Below are 13,279 nucleotides of genomic sequence, written 5' to 3'. Positions count from 1 at the left end.
ACAAGCTTTCGGAGCTTACCTCCTTCGTCAGGTGACAAAGGAGCAAAGCTCCGAAAGCTTGTGATTTCAAATAAAGCTGTCGGACTATAACCTGGTGTTGTAAGACTCCTTACATTTGTCAACCCCAGTCCATCACCGGCATCTCCACATCAATATATTACCACTTATACCAGAGGCTTCGATCTTGTAGTGAAACCTCTTGTGCGGTACCTAGTCAAAAGCTTTTTGGAAGTCTACTGGGCTTCCCTCACCCACCATCTTGGTGACTTCAAAAAATATAATCAAACTTGTTAGACATGATGTTTTTTTTGAAGCCATGTTGGGTGTCCCCAATACGTTCCTTTCTATTCAAGTAATCATATATTCCCTCAAGCATCTTTCCTATTACCGATGTCAAACTAATGGGCCTATAGTTACCTGAGTCCGCCTTGTCTCCTTTTTTAAAGACGGGGACTACATTAGCCTCCTTCCAGTCTACGGGAACCGTCTCAGAGTGCAGTGAGCTATTAAAAATACAGGTAAAGGGCTCGCACAGCGTGTGTCCCATCTCCCTGAGGACCCTCGGCTGGATATCATCCTGTCTGGATGCTCTATCTTCAGGTTCTTAATTCTATCTGAAACAATATTACTCATTTTATCATTAAATTCTAACAGTCGAGCATCATCTTCAAGAGTGAAGACCATTTCAAAGAACTCATTTGATATTTCCGCCATACACGTGTTTCCTTTGTAACCTGTCCTTGAGCGTCCTTCAGTGGCCCAATACAGTCTTTGGCAGTCCTCTGATTCTTCATATAACTAAAAAAGCTTTTCCTATTACTTCCACAATTGTCCACAAGCCTCTTTTCCATTATCCTTTTAGCTGATCGAACAGCAGCCTTTGTTTTAAGCTTTTGTCTGTACTTAGCTCTGTTTAGATGCCTTAAGATTGTAGAAATGTTTTTGTTTACATTTTATTTGTTGTTGTACATGACCTGTCAACCACCATGGCTTTTTCTTACCACATTCCCTTCTTTTGACTTTGGGCACATATTTGTCTTCCACATTTTAAAAAACTTGTTCTTATAAACTTTCCATTTGTATTCTACATCGGTCCCTTCGCCACCCAGTAGGGTTAGCCAATTAACCTGTTCCAAATCGTCTGCCATTTTAGCAAAGTTTGCCCTTCTGAAATCTGGTATGAGTTGTAAATTTTCAGTGCCTTTGGTTCTACCAGCCATTAAAAACATGTAATGTCGTCATCACTGTTGTCCAGGTGCTCCCCACACGGAGGCCCGTTACAAGGTCACGTTCACTACTAAACACTAGATCTAATATATTATCATCCCTGATTACTTCATTGACATATTGAATCAGGAAACAGTCATGTATATTTTCAATAATTTTTTCAGCAAAATGTTGCAAAATTAGTGACTTGTTGGTAGAATTAAAGCTTATGGGATTAAAGGGACAGTGGCAGTGTGGATACAAAACTGGCTAAGGGAGAGAGGGCAGAGTGTGGTGGTGAACGGTTGTTTTTCAGTCTGGAAGGAAGTTTACAGTGGTGTTCCCCAGGGGTCAGTATTAGGACCACTGCTCTTTTTGATATATATTAATGACCTGGACTTGGGTATAATTTCAAAATTTGCAGATGACACGAAACTCAGAAATGTAGTAAACAATGTGGAGGATAGTAACAGATTTCAGAACATATAGTCTGGTGAAATGGGTAAGCACATGGGGGATGAAATTTAACATTGTGAAGTGATACATTTTGGTAGGAAGAATGAGGAGAGGCAATATAAACTAAATGGTACAATTTTAAATGGAGTGCAGGAACAGAGAGACCTGGGGGTGCATGTACACAAATCTTTAAAGGTAGCAGGACAGGTTGAGAAGGCTGTTAAAAAAGCAAATGGGGTCCGTGGCTTTATTAATAGAGGCATAGAGTACAAAAGCAACAAAGTTGTGCTAAAACTTTATAAAACACTGGTTAGGCCTCAGCTGGAGTATTGTGTTTAGGAAGGGTGTCAAGGCTTTAGAGAGGATGCAGAAGGGATTTACTAGAATGGCACCTGGGATGAGGGACTTCAGCTATGTGAAAAGTCTGGAGAAGCTGGGATTGTTCACCTTAGAGCAGAGAAGGTTAAGGGGAGATTTGATCGAGGTGTTCAAAATCATGAAGTGTTTTGATAGAGTAAATAAGGAGAACCTGTTTCCTGTGGCAGAAGGGTCAGTAACCAGAGGACACAGATTTAAGGTGATCGGTAAAAGAACCAGAGGCGACATGAGGAAACATTTTTTATGCAGCGAGTTGTTCTGATCTGGAATGCGCTGCCTGAAAGGGCGGTGGAAGCAGATTCAATAGTAACTTTCAGAAGGGAATTGGATAAATACTTGAAGGGAAAAATTTACAGGGATATGGGACTAATTGGACAGCTCTTTCAAAGATCCGGCACAGGGATGATGGGGCTGAATGGCCTCCTCCTGTGCTGTACCTACTATGATACTATCAGGGTTAGTGGTTGAGGCAGAAACTGTGTCAACATTGAAGATTAGATTGGAGTGGGGTGGGGGGTGGGGGGTGGTGTGGGGAGGTGAAGGGATTTAAGAACAGGGAGGGTAAATGTGATCAGGACTATTTGCTCATGTGGAGGGTAAATGCCGACGCGGAATGGTTGGGCCAAATGGCCTGTTTTCATGTTGTAATGTCTATGTTAATAGGAGCAACAATGAAGGGAGACAGTGGGCACAGTAACAGAGAGGGACACAGAAAAGGCACTTTTCTGAACTTAGCTGAAGTCCCTCATCCCTGGAACCATTCTAGTGAATCTTTACTGCACCCTCTCTAAAGCCTTCACAGCTTTCCTAAAGTGCGGTGCCCAGAATTGAACACAATTCTCTAGTTGTGGCCGAACCAGTGTTTTATAAAAGTTCATCGTAACTTCCTTGATTTTGTACTCTCTGCCTCTATTTATAAAGCCCAGGATCCCGTATGCTTTTTTAACCGCTTTCTCAACCTGTCCTGCCACCTTCAATGATTTGTGCACATATACCCCCAGATCTCTCTGTTCCTGCCTGTTTACTATACTTCCAAGTTTTTTTATGTACAAATTTTGAAATTGTGCCCTGTACACCCAAGTCCAAGTCATTAACATATATCAAAAAAAGCAGTGGTCCCAGCACTGACCCCTGGGGAACACAACTGTACACCTCCCTCCAGTCCCAAAAACAACCGGTCACACTACTGTTTCCTTTTTTAAAAATTTGTTCATTAGTATTTATTGCCCATCGCTAATTGCCCTTGAGAAGGTGGTGGTGAGCCGCCTTCTTGAACCGCTGCAGTCCGTGTGGTGAAGGTTCTCCCACAGTGCTGTTAGGAAGGGAGTTCCAGGATTTTGACCCAGTGACGATGAAGGAACGCCGATATATTTCCAAGTCGGGATGGTGTGTGACTTGGAGGGGAACGTGCAGGTGGTGTTGTTCCCACGTACCTGCTGCCCTTGTCCTTCCAGGTGGTAGAGGTCGCGGGTTTGGGAGGTGCTGTCGAAGAAGCCTTGGCGAGTTGCTGCAGTGCATCCTGTGGATGGTACACACTGCAGCCACAGTGTGCCAGTGGTAGAGGGAGTGAATGTTTAGGGTGGTGGATGGGGTGCCAATCAAGCGGGCTGCTTTGCCCGGGGTGGTGTCGAGCTTCTTGAGTGTTGTTGGAGCTGCACTCATCCAGGCAAGTGGAGTGTATTCCATCACACTCCCGCCTTGTAGATGGTGGAAAGGCTTTGGGAAGTCAGGAGGTGAGTCACTCGCCGCAGAATACCCAGCCTCTGACCTGCTCTTGTAGCCACAATATTTATGTGGCTGGTCCAGTTAAGTTTCTGGTCAATGGTGACCCCCAGGATGTTGATGATGGGGGATTCGGCGATGATAATGCCGTTGAATGTCAAGGGGAGGTGGTTAGACTCCTGTCACTTAGCCAATTTTGTATCTATGGTATTACTGCCCCTTTTATTCCATGGGCTTCAATTTTGCTGACAAGCCTATTATGTAGCACTTTATCAGACACCTTTTGAAAGTCCAGATACACATCAACTGCATTGCCCTCATCTACCTTCTCTGTTACCTCATCAAAAAACTAAATCAAGTTAGTTGAACACAATTTGCCTTTAACAAATTCATGCTGGCTTTCCTTAATTAATCCGCATTTGTCCAAATGACTATTAACTTTGTCCCGGATTATCGTTTCTAAAAGTTTCCCCGTCACCAAGGTTAAACTGACTGGCCTGTAGTTGCTGGGTTTATCCTTACATTCTTGTTCAAAAAGGGGTGTCACATTTGCAATTCTCCAGTCCTGTGGCTCCCCATCCCCGTATCTAAGGATGTTTGGAAGATTATGGCCAGTACCTCTAATTTCCACCCTTCCCTCAGCAACCTAGGATGCATCCCATCCGGACCATGTGATTCATCTAATTTAACTACTGCTAGTCTTCATAGTACCTCCTCTTTATCAATTTTTAGAAATAGGAGCAGGAGTAGGCCATCTGGCCCCTCGAGCCTGCTCCACCATTCAATAAAATCATGGCTGATCTTCTACCTCAACACCATTTTCCTGCACTATCCCCATATCCCTTGATGGCTTTAATATCTAGAAATCTATCGAACTGTTTTGAATGTTCTCAATGACTGAGCCTCCACAGCCCTCTGGGGTAGAGAATTCCAAAGATTCACCACTTTCAGTGAAGAAATTTCTCCTCATCTCAGTCCTAAATGGCCTACCCCTTATTCTGGGACTATGACCCCTGGTTCTAGACTCCCCAGCCAGGGGAAACATCCTCCCTGCATCTACCCTGTCGAACCCTGTAAGAATTTTGTATGTTTCAATGAGATCACCTCTTATTCTTCTAAACTCTAGAGAATACAGGCCTAGTCTACTCAATCTCTCCTCATACAACAATTCTGCCATCCCAGGAATCAGTCTGGTGAACCTTCGTTGCACTCCCTCTGTGGCAAGTATATCCTTTCTTAGGTAAGGAGACCAAAATTGTACACAATACTCCAGGTGCAGTCTTACCAAGGCCCTGTATAATTGTAATGTGGAGATGCCGGTGATGGACTGGGGTTGACAATTGTAAACAATTTTACAACACCAAGTTATAGTCCAGCAATTTTATTTTAAATTCACAAGCTTTCGGAGATTTTCTCCTTCCTCAGGTAAATGTTCAGGATCTCAGTTTTGTGTCATCAACAAACTTGGAAATATTACATTTGGTCCCCTCATCCAAATCATTGATATTTATTGTGAATAGCTGGGGCCCAAGCACTGATCCCTGCGGTACCCCACTAGTCACTGCCTGCCCCTGGAAAAGACCCATTTATTCCTCCTCTCTTTCCTGTCTGTTAACCAATTCTCAATCCATGCCAGTATATTACTCCCATTCCATGTGCTCTAACTTTGTTCACCAACCTCCTGTGTGGGACCTTATCGAGAGCCTTCTGAACATTTACCTGAGGAAGGAGAAAATCTCCGAAAGCTTGTGAATTTAAAATAAAATTGCTGGACTATAACTTGGTGTTGTAAAATTGTTTACAACTGTATAATTGTAGTAAGACATCTTTACTCTTGTACTCAAATCCTCTTGTAATAAAGGCCAACATACCATTTGCCTTCCTAATTGCATGCTGCACTTGCATGTTAGCTTTCAGTGACTGGTGTACAAGGACACCCAGGTCCCTTTGAACATCAACATTTCCCAATCTCTCACCATTTAAAAAATAATCTGCATTTCTGTTTTTCCTACCAAAGTGGATAACTTCACATTTTTCCACATTATATTCCATCTGCCATGTTCTTGTCCACTCACTTGGCCTGTCTATATCCTCTTGAAGCCACTTTGCATCCTCCTCACAACGCACATTCCCTTCCAGTTTTGTGTCATCAACAAACTTGGAAATATTACATTTGGTCCCCTCATCCAAATCATTGATATTTATTGTGAATAGCTGGGGCCCAAGCACTGATCCCTGCGGTACCCCACTAGTCACTGCCTGCCCCTGGAAAAGACCCATTTATTCCTCCTCTCTTTCCTGTCTGTTAACCAATTCTCAATCCATGCCAGTATATTACTCCCATTCCATGTGCTCTAACTTTGTTCACCAACCTCCTGTGTGGGACCTTATCGAGAGCCTTCTGAAAATCCAAATACACCACATCCACTGGTTCTCCCTTATCTATTCTACTAGTTACATCCTCAAAAAACTCCAGTAGGTAAATAAGACTTTTGAACTCTCTTTTATGTTAGCCGCCAGTCTATTCTCATACTCTTTGGCCCTCTTATTTCCTTCTTTTTACATTTTAACGTCTGAATATGTTCACATTGTCAGTAATGCACTCCCCCACTTTCTCCCCGCCTAACCTGAAGGTGCTGACTCTGGTTGGGGTAGGGATTCACAGACCAAGCGCCTGGGGTCGGTCGGTCACACACACCCACGGCCATTCTTCGTGTGTGAGCCCAGCCCCATGCTGGCAGCTACCTGACTGAGGGGCACTGTGTCCCAGCTCAAACTTACTCTCGGCAGATGTCCACACACGCACTTTGCAGCAGGTCACTGGATAGTGATTAGGGGTGGGAAGTTTGGACGATTGTTTCCCCATCAGTAGCCCAGAGGAAGTGGGGCTGGATAATATCATTTGACTGGTGGGCATCAGCTGATTATGGCCAATAATAAATCTGCAGCGGCATAGCGGTAACATGAGCAAGACCCAGGCGCACAGGCACCGCCCTGAGGCCCCGGCCACGGGGACTGCCCCGACCCGGCCACGGGGACCGCCCTGTACCGGCCACGGGGACCACCCCGACTCGGCCACGGGGGCCGCCCCGTACCCCCGAGACCGCCCCGTACCGGCCACGGGGACTGCCCCGTACCCCCGAGACCGCCCCGTACCGGCCAAGGGGGCTGCCCCGTACCCCCGAGACCGACCCGGCCCGGCCACGGGGACTGCCCCGTACCCCCCCCGTACCGGCCACGGGGACTGCCCCGTACCCCCGAGACCGCCCCGTACCGGCCACGGGGACTGCCCCGTACCCCCGAGACCGCCCCGTACCGGCCACGGGGACTGCCCCGTACCCCCGAGACCGCCCCGTACCGGCCACGGGGACTGCCCCGTACCCCCGAGACCGCCCCGTACCGGCCAAGAGGGCTGCCCCGTACCCCCGAGACCGACCCCGCCCGGCCACGGCGACCGCCCTGTACCGGCCACGGGGACCGCCCCGTACCCCTGAGACCGCCCCGACCCGGCCACGGGGACTGCCCCGTACCCCCGAGAACGACCCAACCCGGCCACGGGGACCGCCCCGTACCCCCGAGACCGCCCCGTACCCCCGGGAACGACCCGACCCGGCCACGGGGACCGCCCCGTACTCCCGAGACCGCCCCGTACCCCCGAGACCGCCCCGTACCCCCGAGACCGACCCGACCCGGCCACGGGGACCGCCCCGTACCCCCGAGACCGCCCCGTACCCCCGAGACCGCCCCGTGCCCCCGAGACCGACCCGTACCCCCGAGACCGCCCCGTGCCCCCGAGACCGACCCGACCCGGCCACGGGGACCGCCCCGTACCCCCGAGACCGCCCCGTACCCCCGAGACCGACCCGTACCCCCGAGACCGACCCGCACCCCCGAGACCGACCCGACCCGGCCACGGGGACCGCCCTGTACCCCCGAGACCGCCCCGTACCCCCGAGACCGCCCCGTACCCCCGAGACCGCCCCGTACCCCCGAGACCGACCCGACCCGGCCACGGGGACCGCCCCGTACCCCCGAGACCGCCCCGTACCCCCGAGAACGCCCCGTACCCCCGAGACCGACCCGACCCGGCCACGGGGACCGCCCTGTACCCCCGAGACCGCCCCGTACCCCCGAGACCGCCCCGTACCCCCGAGACCGACCCGTACCCCCGAGACCGACCCGACCCGGCCACGGGGACCGCCCCGTACCCCCGAGACCGCCCCGTACCCCCGAGAACGCCCCGTACCCCCGAGACCGACCCGACCCGGCCACGGGGACCGCCCCGTACCCCCGAGACCGCCCCGTACCCCCGAGACCGCCCCGTGCCCCCGAGACCGACCCGACCCGGCCACGGGGACCGCCCCGTACCCCCGAGACCGCCCCGTACCCCCGAGACCGACCCGTACCCCCGAGACCGACCCGACCCGGCCACGGGGACCGCCCCGTACCCCCGAGACCGCCCCGTACCCCCGAGAACGCCCCGTACCCCCGAGACCGACCCGTACCCCCGAGACCGACCCGACCCGGCCACGGGGACCGCCCCGTACCCCCGAGACCGCCCCGTACCCCCGAGACCGCCCCGTGCCCCCGAGACCGACCCGACCCGGCCACGGGGACCGCCCCGTACCCCCGAGACCGCCCCGTACCCCCGAGACCGCCCCGTACCCCCGAGACGTGGATGCATAAGAAACTTGGTTAACATAATAAAGGTGAAATTGAAGCATGTCCTCGGAACAGGTCGAGTGATTCACTGAACACACGGCAAAGGGAGGAATCAAAGATCACACAGCACCGCTTGGTAAAATCGCCTTTATTCCAGATCCACCTTTTCTTAAAACCATTTCCCATTATTAGAGACGAAACCCCTTCTCCCCCGTGAGGTGTGTAGGGCGGGGGAGGGGTGGTGACATTTGGGGGGGGGGGGGGGTGGAATCTTAATTCCCCTTTCACTCTCTCTGATCAAGTGCAAAACTTGCCAAGTGCAGTTAGGCCTAAACCCCTCACCCACCACTGAAAGGGACGCACCAGATCCAAGCGTTACAGTCTCCCCTCCCCATTCCTCAATTCGAGGCCTCGGATACAGCCTGTCGGAGCCCCCAGCTTTAGGGAACCCACAAATTGTCAAACCCTGCTCACCTTTGTGTGCGATGTGCTGCCTGCTGTTCGATTGGTCAGGTGTTGGGCTTGGGCTCCTAACGCTCAGCTGAACGGAGCCACTTCTGTAAATGAGAATGATCCCCTGAATGAACAACGGCTCCATTTTGCACGATGAGAATGCACCATGTACAGAAAAGGCTCCTGCCCCACACCGACCAGTGATGCCTCACAGGGCCAGGACAAGAGACCGTCCTGATTTCCCACACAACGCAAAGGGAGTAACGGCAGGGCTGGTGGCTGCACAGTTTGCAACCTAACAACAGCACCACATGATATCAGTACAGGCCTGGCAATGGGTACCTGCTGTGGGCAGAGCACTAAAGAATGGAAGGAGGGTCACAATGAGGTAAATGACTATTAGTGGAGAAACAATCACACTTTGTCGGTGTTTCTGGGTGAAAAAAATCAGGGATCGTCTCTTCAAATCAAACAGCCCCAGTCTACATAAAAAGCTACAAGGAAACCCTACTGATTTCACCAATTCTGCTCTTCACGGTTTAATAAACATCAGCTTTTTTTGGATGGAGACCCAGAGAGAGAATCAGCCCCTGGTACAGGACAAATAAACTGTTCCTAACCGGTAAAAGAATTCATCATTACAGCCGATAACCAGCGAATGTCAGGTTATCTGAACATGGAAAGGGGGGTGGGGGGAGGAGGAATGGGGGCCAGTGCTCAATTACAAACATTGCAGGCAATTAAATCAAACAGGCGCCTTGTGCAGGAACGGTCTGATTCCCCACTTGTCGCTGGGAATGAGTAGATTGCAGTGGATGTCTGTTCCTGCAGGTCTGTCCCAGCTCCTGTTTAGTCATGGTTGTTGGGTGCAGGAATATGTTTGAGGTCCTGGTAAAATACTGACATCTTTGTGTATGTTGTCAGGGTTCGACAGCAGAGGGCACACAATGAAATCTTACTCCTTGACACGGCCACCGTCTCCCTCACTCACAAAACGCTTACGTCCTCTGGAAGCAACGTGGAAAGAGCAGAGTTAAAATCAACAGCAAGTCAGTGAGGAAACTGCTCGCAAATACATTAGAGCCGCAGAACTGTGGTACAAGATGGGCCAAGAAGGGACCAGTGTCCATTCCTGATCTGAAGCAGGAAACATTGTAATTGGTCATCACTACCCAGTGATCATTACTGCAGAGTGAGTGTGTGTTAGTGCAGCTCAAGGAGAGGATTGAGCTTGGCTGCGATGTTTCCATGGAGCGAACAGTGTGCTGACACACACATCGGGGCTCACGCATGGAAAACGGGCACTTTGGCAAAGTACACGAAGACAATTATGGAAAATACACTGCTCTGTATAATGGAAACTGCTCATTACAGTACAGACACTGCTCTCTACAATGGAAACTGCTCATTACAGTACAGACACTGCTCTCTACAATGGAAACTGCTCATGACAGGACAGACACTGCTCTCGACAATGGAAACTGCTCATTACAGTACAGACACTGCTCTCTATAATGGAAACTGCTCATTACAGTACAGACACTGCTCTCTCTATAATGGAAACTGCTCATTACAGTACAGACACTGCTCTATAATGGAAACTGCTCGTACACAGTACAGACACTGCTCTCCATAATGGAAACTGCTCATTACAGTACAGACACTGCTCTCTATAATGGAAACTGCTCATTACAGTACAGACACTGCTCTCTATAATGGAAACTGCTCATTACAGTACAGACACTGCTCTCTACAATGGAAACTGCTCACACACAGTACAGACACTGCTCTCTATAATGGAAACTGCTCACACACAGTACAGACACTGCTCTCTCTATAATGGAAACTGCTCATTACAGTACAGACACTGCTCTCTATAATGGAAACTGCTCATTACAGTACAGACACTGCTCTCTATAATGGAAACTGCTCGTACACAGTCCAGACACTGCTCTCTATAATGGAAACTGCTCATTACAGTACAGACACTGCTCTCTATAATGGAAACTGCTCGTACACAGTACAGACACTGCTCTCTACAATGGAAACTGCTCATGACAGGACAGACACTGCTCTCGACAATGGAAACTGCTCATTACAGTACAGACACTGCTCTCTATAATGGAAACTGCTCATTACAGTACAGACACTGCTCTCTCTATAATGGAAACTGCTCATTACAGTACAGACACTGCTCTCTCTATAATGGAAACTGCTCGTACACAGTACAGACACTGCTCTCCATAATGGAAACTGCTCATGACAGTACAGACACTGCTCTCTATAATGGAAACTGCTCATTACAGTACAGACACTGCTCTCTATAATGGAAACTGCTCGTACACAGTCCAGACACTGCTCTCTATAATGGAAACTGCTCATTACAGTACAGACACTGCTCTCTATAATGGAAACTGCTCGTACACAGTACAGACACTGCTCTCTACAATGGAAACTGCTCATGACAGGACAGACACTGCTCTCGACAATGGAAACTGCTCATTACAGTACAGACACTGCTCTCTATAATGGAAACTGCTCATTACAGTACAGACACTGCTCTCTCTATAATGGAAACTGCTCATTACAGTACAGACACTGCTCTCTCTATAATGGAAACTGCTCGTACACAGTACAGACACTGCTCTCCATAATGGAAACTGCTCATTACAGTACAGACACTGCTCTCTATAATGGAAACTGCTCATTACAGTACAGACACTGCTCTCTATAATGGAAACTGCTCATTACAGTACAGACACTGCTCTCTACAATGGAAACTGCTCACACACAGTACAGACACTGCTCTCTATAATGGAAACTGCTCACACACAGTACAGACACTGCTCTCTCTATAATGGAAACTGCTCATTACAGTACAGACACTGCTCTCTATAATGGAAACTGCTCATTACAGTACAGACACTGCTCTCTATAATGGAAACTGCTCATTACAGTACAGACACTGCTCTCTACAATGGAAACTGCTCACACACAGTACAGACACTGCTCTCTCTATAATGGAAACTGCTCATTACAGTACAGACACTGCTCTCTATAATGGAAACTGCTCATTACAGTACAGACACTGCTCTCTATAATGGAAACTGCTCATTACAGTACAGACACTGCTCTCTCTATAATGGAAACTGCTCATTACAGTACAGACACTGCTCTCTCTATAATGGAAACTGCTCATTACAGTACAGACACTGCTCTCTCTATAATGGAAACTGCTCATTACAGTACAGACACTGCTCTCTCTATAATGGAAACTGCTCATTACAGTACAGACACTGCTCTCTCTATAATGGAAACTGCTCGTACACAGTACAGACACTGCTCTCTCTATAATGGAAACTGCTCATTACAGTACAGACACTGCTCTCTCTATAATGGAAACTGCTCATTACAGTACAGACACTGCTCTCTCTATAATGGAAACTGCTCATTACAGTACAGACACTGCTCTCTCGATAATGGAAACTGCTCATTACAGTACAGACACTGCTCTCTCGATAATGGAAACTGCTCATTACAGTACAGACACTGCTCTCTCTATAATGGAAACTGCTCATTACAGTACAGACACTGCTCTCTCGATAATGGAAACTGCTCACACACAGTACAGACACTGCTCTCTCTTTAATGGAAACTGCTCATTACAGTAGACACTGCTCTCTCTATAATGGAAACTGCTAATTACAGTACAGACACTGCTCTCTCTATAATGGAAACTGCTCATTACAGTACAGACACTGCTCTCTCTATAATGGAAACTGCTCATTACAGTACAGACACTGCTCTCTCTATAATGGAAACTGCTCATTACAGTACAGACACTGCTCTCTCTATAATGGAAACTGCTCATTACAGTACAGACACTGCTCTCTCTATAATGGAAACTGCTCGTACACAGTACAGACACTGCTCTCTACAATGGAAACTGCTCATTACAGTACAGACACTGCTCTCTATAATGGAAACTGCTCGTACACAGTACAGACACTGCTCTGTATAATGGAAACTGCTCGTACACAGTACAGACACTGCTCTCTCTATAATGGAAACTGCTCATTACAGTACAGACACTGCTCTCTCTATAATGGAAACTGCTCGTACACAGTACAGACACTGCTCTCTATAATGGAAACTGCTCATTACAGTACAGACACTGCTCTCTCTATAATGGAAACTGCTCGTACACAGTACAGACACTGCTCTCTATAATGGAAACTGCTCATTACAGTACAGACACTGCTCTCTCTATAATGGAAACTGCTCGTACACACAGCACAGACACTGCTCTCTCTATAATGGAAACTGCTCATTACAGTACAGACACTGCTCTCTCTATAATGGAAACTGCTCATTACAGTACAGACACTGCTCTCTCTATAAT

General features: G+C 48.6%; 1 protein-coding gene across 1 annotated transcript in view; it reads right to left on the bottom strand.

Annotated features, from left to right (window-relative positions):
• Nucleotides 1-8,556: 8,556 nt before the first annotated feature.
• The window catches only part of pdcd4a (programmed cell death 4a), a 109,543-nt gene continuing 104,820 nt past the window's right edge, over nt 8,557-13,279 (bottom strand). Inside the window, exon 11 of the mRNA XM_067979808.1 lies at nt 8,557-9,884. Within this exon, the coding sequence (XP_067835909.1) occupies nt 9,833-9,884 (52 nt within the window). The 3' untranslated portion in view covers nt 8,557-9,832. The remainder of the gene's footprint in view (nt 9,885-13,279) is intronic.

Source organism: Heptranchias perlo, unplaced genomic scaffold (genome assembly GCF_035084215.1).
Source record: "Heptranchias perlo isolate sHepPer1 unplaced genomic scaffold, sHepPer1.hap1 HAP1_SCAFFOLD_512, whole genome shotgun sequence".
NCBI classification, from domain to species: Eukaryota; Metazoa; Chordata; class Chondrichthyes; order Hexanchiformes; family Hexanchidae; genus Heptranchias; species Heptranchias perlo.
This window is presented reverse-complemented; position numbering and strand designations above follow the sequence as displayed.